This window comes from Oncorhynchus kisutch, linkage group LG30 (genome assembly GCF_002021735.2).
Source record: "Oncorhynchus kisutch isolate 150728-3 linkage group LG30, Okis_V2, whole genome shotgun sequence".
In the NCBI taxonomy this organism is placed as follows: Eukaryota; Metazoa; Chordata; class Actinopteri; order Salmoniformes; family Salmonidae; genus Oncorhynchus; species Oncorhynchus kisutch.
The window spans coordinates 20425922-20439222 of NC_034203.2; the positions used below are offsets into that span (position 1 = coordinate 20425922).

At 39.3% G+C, this 13301-nt stretch overlaps 1 protein-coding gene across 1 annotated transcript in view; it reads left to right on the forward strand.

Moving 5' to 3' along the window:
- The first annotated feature begins 5453 nt into the window (after positions 1–5453).
- The window catches only part of LOC109875464 (translation initiation factor eIF-2B subunit gamma-like), a 37133-nt gene continuing 29285 nt past the window's right edge, over positions 5454–13301 (forward strand). Inside the window, exons 1-2 of the mRNA XM_020467802.2 lie at positions 5454–5725; positions 5990–6140. Of these exons, the coding sequence (XP_020323391.1) occupies positions 5675–5725; positions 5990–6140 (202 nt within the window). The 5' untranslated portion in view covers positions 5454–5674. The remainder of the gene's footprint in view (positions 5726–5989; positions 6141–13301) is intronic.

Below are 13301 nucleotides of genomic sequence, written 5' to 3' on the forward strand. Positions count from 1 at the left end.
CTCACCAGGCATAGCACTGCGCACAGACATGCCAGGCCCTTCCGACAGGGAGTTGCCCACTGTTTACTGCTTTGGCTCATCAAAACCATGCAGTCTAGATATTTCCTGTGTCTGGAACCCGTGTTTTGGACCTTTTCGTGTTGGAGTGAAAGGTGCTTTCCAAACGTAAATGTGAAAAGAATGTATCCAAGAGGAATTTTTTATGAAGCAGATCATTGAAATGACAGTAATTATAATTACCAAACTCTAGAAAATATGATACACATCAACTGCTAAAAGGATCAGCTAAAGCTGTGGTTCCCAAATGTTTTATAGTCCCGTACACCTTGAAACATTCAACCTCCAGCTGCGTACCCCCTCTAGCACCAAGGTCAGCGCACTCTCAAATGTTGTTTTTTGCAAACATTGTAAGACTGCCACACACACTATACGATACATTTATTAAACATAAGAATGAGTGTGAGTTTTTGTCCCAACCTGGCTTGTGGGAAGTGACTAAGAGCTCTTATAGGAACAGGGCACAAATAATAACATAATAATAATCAATAATTTTGCTCTTTATTTAGCCATCTTACATATAAAACCTTATTTGTTCATCAGAAATTGTGAATAACTCACCACAGGTTAATGAGAAGGGTGTGCTTGAAAGGATACACATAACTCTGCAATGTTGGGTTGTATTGGAGAGAGTCTCAGTCTTAAATAATTTTCCACACACCCCAGGTCTGTGCCCGAATTTAGTTTTCATGCTAGTGAGGGCCGAGAATCCACTCTCACATAGGTCCGTGGTTGCAAAGGGCATCAGTGTCTTAACAGAGTGATTTGCCAAGGCAAGAAACTCTGAGTGCAGCCCAATCCAGAAATCTGGCAGTGACTTCTGTTAAAATTCAATTTTCACAGAATCGCTTGTTGCAATCTCAATGAGGCTCTCTTGTTCAGATAAGTGGACTGGAGGAAGGGCATGAAAGGGATAAGGAATCCAGTTGTTTCTGTCATCCGTTTCGGGAAAGTACCTGCGTAATTGCTCACCTAGGTCCCTCAGGTGCTTCGCTATATCACATTTGATATAGCTTGAGTTAATTTGCACACAAAAAATCATACAATGATGGAAAGACCTGTGTGTTGTCCTTGTTAATGCAGACAGAAAAGAGCTCCAACTTCTTAATCATAGCCTCAATTTTGTACCGCACATTGAATATAGTTGCGGAGAGTCCCTGTAATCCTAGATTCAGATCATTCAGGCGAGAAAGAACATCTCCCAGATAGGCCAGTCGTGTGAGAAACTCGTCATCATGCAAGCGGTCAGACAAGTGAAAATTATGGTCAGTAAAGAAAGCTTTAAGCTAGTCTCTCAAATAAAAAAAACGTGTCAATACGTTCTCTCAATTAAAAAAAAGTGTAACTTCCGTATGTTGTAAAAGCATTACATGGTCGCTGCCCATATCATTGCATAATGCAGAAAATACACGAGAGTTCAGGGGCCTTGCTTTAACAAAGTTAACCATTTTCACTGTAGTGTCCAAAACGTATTTCAAGCTGTCAGGCATTCCCTTGGCAGCAAGAGCCTCCCGGTGGATGCTGAAGTGTACTCAAGTGGAGTAACGGACATATACCAGGAGCTGTGCCAGGCCTGCACGTCTGTTGACTCATCCAGCTGTAACGCATAGAATTCACTGGCTTGTATGCGAAACAGTACTTGTTTCAAAACATCTCCTGCCATGTCACTGATGCGTCATGAAACAGTGCTGTTTGATGAAGCCATTGTCTGTATAGTTTTTTTGGCCTTTTCCCCCAGCATTGTCCCAGCCACATCTGCCACAGCAGGAAGAATGAAGTCCTCCACAATAGTATGGGGCTTGCCTGTCCTAGCCACTCGGTAGCTCACCATATAAGACGCTTCTAGCCCCTTGTTATGAATGGTATCTGTTGCTTTTATACGTCTTACTACTCGAAAGTCGTCTTTATTCTCGCTCAAAAAACTCCCGTGGCTTATTCTTCAATTTGCATGTCTAGTTTCTAAATGTCTGTCCAAAAGCAAAGGTTTCCCGTGAGAGAGTAACGGTTAATGTGATTGGGATGTTAATTATTTGACTAGGCTACCTGTATTTGTAATTGTGTAGTTATTTCGCTGAACACTAGATGGTTTAATTTGATTTTTGGCATTGAAACAAGGCTACTGAGGAGAGAGAAAAAAAACTCACCCAAATGTATAACCCGTTGGAATTTTTTAAATAATAATATATTTAAATATTTTTTAAATGTGAATCATGTTTTTATTTTGCGCACCCACGAAATACACCCTCCTAATAGTTATATAGTTAACCTACTTGTCACTACTTTTCCCATAATCCTTAATCTTTCGGGCAGAAGATAAAAGGAGTGTTTTCATACTGCTCAGCTTGTCCAAACAAGAATCTCACGCTTTGTGCTATGCTATCATTTCGGGGAATCCTGTGAACGACACATGTCCTTTTGCTGCTGCCTGTAGGAGAATAAATGTAAAAAGTGTGGACGTACAGACAGGCTCAGAGAGTATGTTTATCTATGTCATCGGTGGATGACCGTGAATGGGCCTGTTTTTGTTTCCATGGCAGCTGGGGCCCCGATGCTGGCCCTGGAAGTGGCGCAAACACAAACCACACTGAACATGTTGTGCTTCAACTGCACTGCAACTCAGAGGGAGGCGGAGGTTGCCCGAGACAAACTCCCTGGGTGGTCTGTCCGGTGAATGTTTATGATCTAAACCAACCTAATCCAACTGGCTTGTTTAAGGGAATCGAGAATGATTTACAAGAGCTGCTAAAGCCAGGAATAGGAAATCTGAGGAAATCACGGCAGCCTTATGGATCAGGCAGGGCTTTTGCTCTATCTCTTTATTCTTATTATGGCCCTAAAAGACTTCTTTACATCAATGCCTTTGATTGCCAAAATGGTCAAGCTTTGATTGTCATGATCTAGGGCTCAGTGGATTTGCAATGGGTTATGAAGTTATGAAGTTTTGCACCTGCATTTCCATGGTTTCGCATCTATCAAATTACCCACAGAAAGAGGAACGACAAATCTTATTAGCGGCTAGGCTTTTTTTTTCTTTCTGAAAATACAATGACGTGTTGAGTCTGTGCAGAGTTTGAATTTGATCGGTAAAAACCACAGCGTTAGTTCTAATACTCCCTCTTAAGTTGCACATTCTAACATAGTAGATCAAACAATTGGAAATGAGATATTAAATCATTAGCCTAAATGTATAAGAATCATTGCCCTCTGGCCAGGGTTACTACTGGATATTAATCATGTAAAAAATACATCGGATATTTTCAAAGCACTGACATTTGTTTCGGAGGTATAGCAAAGCCAGAAAATAGTATGGTCTCATAATACCTCTTATAAACGTTTGTTTACACTTTTAAGACACTGCCTTGGTCTGTACTTTGTGCCACACTACTAAGAGCACATTTTCTGCTACTTATATTATTATGAGATTTCAATTGGACCTCACAGTTGCCTCTTCACGTTTTGGGGCCAGAAATGTGGAATGTCATGCGAATGTTGTAAAAAAGGAAAAGGGATAATCTCAGTGTCGGTGCTTTGGGTTGACTTTTATGATAGCTTTAGTATTAGTCAGAACCCCTTTTCGTGACAAGAGTAATGCCATCTGCATGTAGAAAACACCTTGTAAAGGGGTTGATGGTGAGGACCAGGATAATGTAAAGAAACCATTTGTAGTAGAAGCATGTCATGTGAGCCAGATTTAATGAAGATCTTTGGTCCATGGCTTTTATTCCATCTCAGATGAATACATGCTGCCATATTCTACATCAATCAACCATTGTGAGTGACAGGATCATCAGGGCAAATACAAACATTGTACTTGGATGTTATGCATGGCTCTTCTCTATTTTTTCAATCATACTTGAAAGTTTTGGATGAAACAAGTTGAAAGAGAAAGTTCCCCCAAATTACAAAGTTACATGTTGGGTTCCATACCCTGTAGGCAGTCTATGGACAAGGTATGACAGGAATACATGCTTTGGTTTTGTTTACCTGGCCACTGTTTCAAATGCTAACTTCTTAGCATTTATAATGTAGGTACCATTGACTTGCATTGGATTTGTGCCACAAATGCTCAAACGTTGCCATTTTAAATAGTGGCCAGGTAAACAAAAACAAATCATGTATTCTTGTCATATCTTCCCCATAAACTGTTTACAGGTAAAGGAAACCAATATGTCATTTCATAATTTGCATGACTATCCCTTTAACCTTCCCCTTTTCTTTCTGATAGGCTACCATGCGGTGATTTCAAATTCATTTTTAAAGGAGAACGAATGATTTCTGCCTTCCATATAATACAAATAAAATGTGTGTGTTTAGTTGGTTATAAAAATGTTAGTACTGTACAACTAATATTTATTTGTGATCATTAAGTGGGATTTCATTGGCAAAGTGTCAGTGGACCAGTTATGTACCTTTGTATTGAGGAGGTAAAATACTACACTCCCTGCCAGTTGACAAACTTCGCTCCCATCATTAACGCATGATTATCCTGGTGGTCTAACTGCTGTTTTTCACCACAGTAAACATTCGTGTGACTAAGCAGCACTATGTCAAGGTGACCAGAAGGAGTTTAAAATGCATTCTCATAGCTGTGTCAGTGAACATTTACACAGTTTTCCTCTTTCCCTTCCCTCTCTTCAGAGTGAACTGCGATAGCTTGTCTTGTTATTTCAATGCTTCCACTACAGGCAGCTACCAATGAAGCTCATCTCCAGTCCAGAGAAAACAAAGCCACGCCACATTCCCAGAGTTAAATTTGCTGTTACATCGGAGGTCTGAGAATTGGGGTTTGGGCTCTGTCTGGAGGAGCTGGGTGGCTGGTAATCTGCCCTGGTGGGGGCCTCAGCCCAGCCTGGAAATGGCTGGTGTGAGTCCTTAGGAATCTCCCTGTAAAGACACACAAAGTACATTTTCAGCTTTCCTTTCATACATTCTTTTATGATAAAATCATTATAATAAACATTATAAACATTATAAACATTATAATAAACGTCAACGTTTTCAAATGAGCATGAGCATGTCAACCAAATAGCAAATTAACATGGTGATAGCTTAAATAAAAAAATATGTGATAAGGATAAAATGCAAAACAGCAGACATGAAAAAGCCAAAAGTTATTTAATTCTCACAACAACAACAAAAAGCAACAAACATATTGATGATGATACTGATAGTGTTGGTTTTGTTGAATGTTTAAATCCTGATATGTTTAATTCTGATCAATGTCTGATTCTCCCTGACCGATTTTTTGATGATGATGGTTATGATATGGATTTTGCTGTTTTTGTTGACTGTGTAAATCCTGAATTGTTTAATTCTGACCAATGACTGTAGGAACAAAAATATCAGTTTTTAGATATAGTTTTCTCCCGGACCGATTTCATCAACGGTAGGAAGTGTCATCATACAAGTTAGCATGGTGCTAGTCAGTTTATCGAACTGTATCTAATACTATTTTATTGTTTCACAAAAAGTTATTACCACGTATTGGTGAAGGTCTGTACATATTATAATAAGCTCATGAAATTGTTGATCTCGGTTGAGACTGTGGAACATTGCAGGATAGCGAACTATTGGTTAGCTTGTTAGCGAACACTTGTGACAGCACAGCGCTGTCATAATGGGGACAAGTATATTGCTGGTGAATAAACCTGTTGACGTTCTCCAAAAGGTAGGTCACGTGATTTGCTTTATCTACTACTGGGAGTCAACCCGACAATTGGTATTACTGCTTGCAAGTACTTAATCCGTTTGTTAGCGATTGAATTGTTGGCTAGTAAGGTAGCTAACATTAGCTAACTGAACATGTTTGTGTGGGTCACGTTTTTGGGATAATGTAGGAGCTTACTTACTGTATGACGTCAGCAAGAGAGCAAGCACAATCATGTTGATGTGGTCATATAAATTGGACCGCTGGTGTGTGTATGTATAACAGAAGATGGAGCTACAGGCGGTATTGATGGCTGCTGGTGGTGGTTCTCGTATGATGGACCTGACCTACAACACCCGCAAACCTCTGCTACCTGTAGGGAACAAGCCCCTCATCTGGTACCCCATCAACCTGCTGGAGAGAGTGGGGTTTGAAGGTAATATTCTCTACATTTATGGCTCGATCCAATCAAACCCACTTTGGTGTATTACTTTTTTTCATGTTCAAATAAAATCCCAGAATCATGGTGTTGGATACTACAACTACCAAGTGGACTCCCTCTGGTAGATGCTTCCTGTTTTCAGAATAAGAGGTGTGTGTGTGTGTACCTACAGGCTGCAATGACACTTTCAAGGTAACACAAAGGAGCTAAATACTTCAACCATGTAAAAGATATTCACATTTCTGTGTGACCTGAATGCAACAGATACCACTTATCCATGTTATTTAAGACTGTATGGGTAACACCGCCAGTGCCACCTCACCTCATCCCACATGACAGAGCAGCCCAGCATGGGAATGCAGTGTGAACCAATAACATCCCCACTCATGCCATATGTCAGTGTTCCCCAACTGGCGGCCCGGGGCTGAATTTGGCCCGCATGTGGTTTTATTTGACCCCCTAAGTTTTCTGAGCAAGAAAAAACAGATTTTAATTTTGGAAATCTCTTCCCAAGTATTCCAACGCATGATAGAGACACGTGATCGTATACAAATGTGAGCAAAGTTTGAAAGGATTGTTTTAGTCAAACATTATAACTGGGCTTCTTGCTGTCAATTTGCAGTCTACAAATAATTTGTAATTATGTTCCGGCCCCCCGACCACCCGCTCAATACAAATCGTCCTGCTGCTAAATCTAGTTGATGATCCCTCCCATATTTGTTGATGCATGAACCAATGGCGCAATAAAGGTCACTTAGGGACTGTGAATAAAAAGTACTACTCTAGTGCTGTCAGTGGCAAAGCCATTATTTCTAAAAGGATGTATACCACCTTTACAACACCTTGGCCTCCTACTCCTATGTGTGTTTCTTAGTATTTGTTTCAGAATATAATGAGTTGGCTTATAGCCTAGCTAACATGTTTTTTGGAATACATGAGTCTAGCTAAGAAACTTTCAGTTAAGACAAAGCGAATGCATGGGTAGACCTATTTACAGTGTTTATAGGTCCCGGCAGTGGAGTCAGTTTTCTGCCAGGCCTCTATGTAGCTCAGACAGTCAGGCTGCATTTGGGTAATGATAAGTCAGAGGTAATTATTGGGGGATAAATGACTAAGATTGTTATAGAGAGCACATTTTTCTCCTCCAATCATGTGGGCCAGGGCTTGATTTTGGACTCCTCACGGCCTAGTTGTAATAGTTCTTGGCCACCTCTTTGCTTCAGTAAAGTGCACATGAGGGCCCTCCACTGGAGTGTCAGTCTTGTGGAAGGTGTGGTGTGTCTGGTTAGGAGTGAGTGGATTTTGGGGGATTTTTAAAAATGATTTCTTGTTGAGTTCCTCATTATCCTTAGTGTTGAAGTAGCCTAAGGTAATTTCCATGTAAAAGGAGCCATGAGCACCAACGTGAAGTTCACAGGAGCATGTCAAATTGGGTGTCAGATGAAAGCTAAGAGTCTATATTTTTGAGAAATGAAATTATATGTACATTTTCAACCATTTTCCATCCTAAAAATTTGGAATAAGCAAAGGCTTTGATTTCTTGTCAAAATATAGAAAATATATAGAAAACATCTACCATAAAAAGTCTTAGAAGGTAATACCCCTGCCAACTAATATCAACACTTTTATGTTTAGTTTAGGATCATTTTTTCTGCCTTCTGTATGTTTAAAAAACATTGCCTTGTGCTTTGAAATTTCATTACCAAAAACCCACATCATTCAGATATTTTCTCATTTCTCTTCCTCGTGAGGAGGTAGGATAAGGACATTTCACAGAAGTAACAAGTAAAGGTAGACCTATCAGTTAGTGTTTTTATTGATATCAGTCGAGTACAGTACACAGTAGAGCACACTACTAGAGTTGAGTACACTGTACTATTCTGTGTTGTACTCTACTGAGCTCTCCTGTGCAAATAATACCCAAATATGCAAAGGAGAATATTGTATATTTCTACCTTTTGTGTACCTATTTAGGATACATCACCATGAAGAGAATGACATTCATATCCATAATTATGTATTTCTGTGTAGTATAGATCAGGGAACTATGATGAAATTCCTTTACCACAATTCTGTTACCTGATATAATTCAATAACCAAAATAGTTTTCAAACTCAATGTGTCATGCCATAGCTGACACCATTCTTTCTACAGACATCTTGAATCTTAATTCGGAGCAGATATTTAAGAATTTGGGGGAAATGTGTTCATATAAAACTAAGGGAGATTTTACATCTGCATCTGCACAGTTCTTTCAGTAAATGTGTTTAGTAAAATGTTCAGTGTAAATTGTCAAAGTAGGCATTGTGCATAGAATTGTATGGTTTGTTAAACTTTGTTTGGCATACATTTTAAGTAAAACATCTTCTTCCTTAACCATGGAATTGCCCCTATAGCGGGATTGCCCGTTAAAGCAAGGCTTTATCATACACATTAGGGGAATTTCAACATAAAAAAAGTTCAGGTTCTCTAATTAGTGCATAGAAGTAGGCGATATGGGGTTTTCAAATGGAGATACTGTAGTGAAGGTTAACATACTATTCCAAAATTGTGTAGCTGGTCCACACTCAAGGTTTATCTTTAGTATTTATTTCATTCAGGGGTTGGTAGATATACAAACGTTTCGGCCTAAACCTTCGTCAGTGTCATTAGCGTCTCCTCTGAAGTTGTACTTCTTTACTGTGGGCTCGTTAAGGGTAACGACTGACAGGTGCACTCACATGACAATAATGCATCTAAAAAAACTTTTTATAATAACGCATTGGAAAAACATCGGGCTATGTAATACACCTATTTCTTTCAATATTGTCACCTCTAGCCCAAATCTTTTCTATACCAATACACTGCAAGTCATCAGTTATATGGCCCGCTTCCATAACATGTCTGGAAACAGGACAGGTGACATCACAGCGCCAATGTAACATTTGTTTTTGCAGGCAAACATTAGCAAATAAACTACATGTGTAGTGTTGCAGGTTATACAGGAGTTTATATTATATTTACGATTGGAGATGGGACACATTAAAAAAGGGTTGGTGATTGGGTTTACAGTGCCTTCAAAAACTATTCATACCCATTGACTTATTTCACATTTTGTTGTGTTACAGCCTTTTTTAATTTGAGTCAACATAATTTGAGTAAATTGGAGGTGTGTCCTGTGGATGTATTTCAAGGACAACTTTCAAACTCAGTGTCATGGGAAAATCCAAAGAAATCAGCCAAGACCTCAGGAAAAAAAATGTAGACCTCCATAATAGAGGTCGACCGATTAATCGGAATGGCCGATTAATTAGGGCCGATTTCAAGTTTTCATAACAATTGGAAATCGGTATTTTTGGACACCGATTTGGCCGATTTAATAAATAAATAAATAAACACCGTACACCTTTATTTAATCTTCATTTAACTTGGCTAGTCAGTTAAGAACGCATTCTTATTTTCAATGACGGCCTAGGAACGGTGGGGCAGGGGCAGAACGACAGATTTTTACCTTGTCAGCTCAAGGATTCAATCTTGCAAACTTACAGTTAATTAGTCCAACGCTCTAACCACCTGCCTCTCATTGCACTCCACGAGGAGCCTGCCTGTTACGTGAATGCAGTAAGAAGCCAAGGTAAGTTGCTAGCTAGCATTAAACTTATCTTATAAAAAAACTATCAATCAATCATAATCACTAGTTAACTACACATGGTTGATGATATTACTAGTTTATCTAGCGTGTCCTGCGTTGCATATAATCGATGCGGTGCGTATCGTTGCTCCAATGTGTACCTAACCATAAAAGTCAATGCCTTTCTTAAAATCAATACACAGAAATATATATTTTTAAACCTGCATATTTAGCTAAAAGAAATCCAGGTTAGCAGGCAATATTAACCAGGTGAAATTGTGTCACTTCTTTTGCGTTCATTGCACGCAGAGTCAGTGTATATGCAACAGTTTGGGCCTCCTAATTTGCCAGAATTTTACGTAATTATGACATAACATTGAAGGCTGTGCAATGTAACAGGAATATTTAGACTTATTGATGCCACCCGTTAGATAAAATACGGAACGGTTCCGTATTTCACTGGAAGAATAAACATCTTGTTTTCGATATGATAGTTTCCGGATTCGACTATATTAATGACCTAAGGCTCGTATTTCTGTGTGTTATCATGTTATAACTATGTCTATGATTTGATAGAGCAGTCTGACTAAGCGATGGTAGGCACCAGCAGGCTCGTAAGCATTCACTCAAACAGCACTTTCATGCGTTTGCCAGCAGCTGTTTATGACTTCAAGCCTATCAACTCCTGAGATTAGGCTGGTGTAACCGACGTGAAATGGTTAGCTAGTTAGCGGGGTGCGCGCTAATAGCGTTTCAAATGTCACTCGCTCTGAGACTTGGAGTGGTTGTTCCCCTTGCTCTGCATGGGTAACGCTGCTTTGAGGGTGGCTGTCGATGTGTTCCTGGTTCGAGCCCAGGGAGGAGCGAGGAGAGGGATGGAAGCCTATACGGTTACACTGGCAATACTAAAGTGCCTATAAGAACATCCAATAGTCAACGGTATATGAAATACAAATCGTATAGAGAGAAATAGTCCTATAATTCCTATAATAACTACAACTCTTACCTGGGAATATTGAAGACTCATGTTAAAAGGAACCACCAGCTTTCATATGTTCTCATGTTCTGAGCAAGGAACTTAAACGTTAGCTTTCTTACATGGCACATATTGCACTTTTACTTTCTTCTCCAACACTTTGTTTTTGCATTATTTAAACCAAATTGAACATGTTTCATTATTTATTTGAGGCTAAATTGATTGTATTCATGTATTATATTAAGTTATAAGTGTTCATTCAGTGTTGTTGTAATTGTCATTATTACAAATACATGGGGGAAAAAATCGGTATCGGCTTTTTTGGGGTCCTCCAATAATCGGTATCGGCGTTGAAAAATGATAATCGGTTGACCTCTACTCCACAAGTCTGGTTCGTCCTTGGGAGCAATTTCCAAACGCCTGAAGGCACCACGTTCATCTGTACAAACAACAGTACGCAAGTATAAACACCATGGGACCACGCAGCCATCATACCCCTCAGGAAAGAGACGCATTCTGTCTGCTAGAGAATGTACTTTGGTGCGAAAAGTGCAAATCAATCCCAGAACAACAGCAAATTACCTTGTGAAGATGCTGGAGGAAACAGGTACAAAAGTATCTATATCAACAGTAAAACGAGACTTACATCGACATAACCTCAAAGGCCGTTCAGCAAGGAAGAAGCCACTGCTCCAAAACTGCCATAAAAATAGCCAGACTACAGTTTGCAACTGCACATGGGGTCAAAGAAAGTACTTTTTGGAGAAATGTCCTCTGGTCTGATGAAACAAAAATAGAACTGTTTGGCAATATTGACCATCGTTATGTTTGGAGGAAAAAGGGGGAGGCTTGCAAGCCGAAGTACACCATCCCATCCGTGAAGCACGGGGGTGGCAGCATCATTTTGCTTTGCTGCAAGAGGGTCTGATGCACTTCACAAAATAGATGGCATCATGAGGCAGGAAAATTGTGACTATATTGAAACAACATCTCAAGACAAGCTTGGTTGCAAATGGGTCTTCCAAATGGACAATGACCCGAAGTGTACTTCCAAAGTTGTGGCAAAATGGCTTAAGGACAACAAAGTCAAGATATTGGAGTGGCCGTCACAACGCCCTGACCTCAAACCCATCGAAAAATTGTGAGCAGAACTGAAAAGGTGTGTGTGAGCAAGGAGGCCTACAAACCTAACTCAGTTACACCAACTCTGTCTGGAGGAATAGGCCAAAATTCATCCAACTTATTGTGGAAGGCTACCCGAAATGTTTGACCCAAGTTAAACAATTTAAAGGCAATGCTAACAAATACTAATTTAGATAAGGTAAACTTCTGACCCACTGGGAATGTGAGGAAATAAATAAAAGCTGAAATAAATAATTCTCTCTGTTATTATTCTGATTTCACATTCTTAAAATAAAGTGGTGTTTCTAACTGACCTATGACATGGAATTCTTACTAGGATGGAATGTCAGGAATTGTGAAAAACAGAGTTTAAATGTATTTGGCTAAGGTGTATGTAAACATCCGACTTCAACAGTAATTATTCACACCCCTGAGTCAATACTTTTTTAGAAGCACCTTTAGCAACGATTACAGAGTCTTTAGGTTAGGTTAGGTTAGGTTAGGTCATGCTGAAAGGTGAATTTGTCTTCCAGTGTCTGGCGGAAAGCAGATTGATCCAGGTTTTCCTCTAGGATTTTGCCTGTGCTTAGCTCTATTCCTTGTCCTCAAAAACTCCCCAGCCCTTAACAAATACAAGCATAACCATAACATGAAGCAGCCACCACTATGCCCGAAACAACACTTTTATATTCAGGACATAAAATGAATTGCTTTGCAACACGTTTTGCTGTATTACTTTAGTGCCTTGTTGCAAACACAATGCATGTTTGGGGACATTTTTATTCTGCACAGGTTTCCTTCTTTTCACTCTGTCAATTAGGTTACTATTCTGGAGTAACTACAATGTTGTTGATCCATCAGTCTTCTATCACAGCCATTACACTCTAACTGTTTGTGACTTGTTAAGCACATTTTTGCTCCTGAACTTATTTACGCATGCCATAAGAAACGGGTTGAATACTAATTGACTCAAGACATTTCAGCTTTTCTTTTAAAAACTTTTTTTTCCTAAGAGATGGGTTATTGTGTGTAAGTCAGTAACAATTTTTTGTAATTTTAATACATTTTAAAATCAGGCTGTAACACAACAAAATGTGGAAAAAGTCAAGTGGTGTGAATACTTTCTGAATGCACTGTAGTTGATTTGGGTATGTAGCACAAAAATGCAATACTATCCCACCTGAAAGTCAGAGCCCTCCCAGTCCCTATAGTAACTTCATGTGTGGCAGTATTTACTGTGAGCAGCCAACTAGCAAAGCCCCGCAATTAGCTTTTACAAGACTAAATACAGCAACAGTAAGCAAACTACTTTGGAAAGAACATTTCTGCAGTCAAGACAACCCTTACAATGTTTTCGATGTGTAAAGAAGCAAGTATTACGTTTGAAGTGTTTTGAATGATTTTATTTTATGCACATATTCAAGTAATATATTCTGCCATCTGTCCC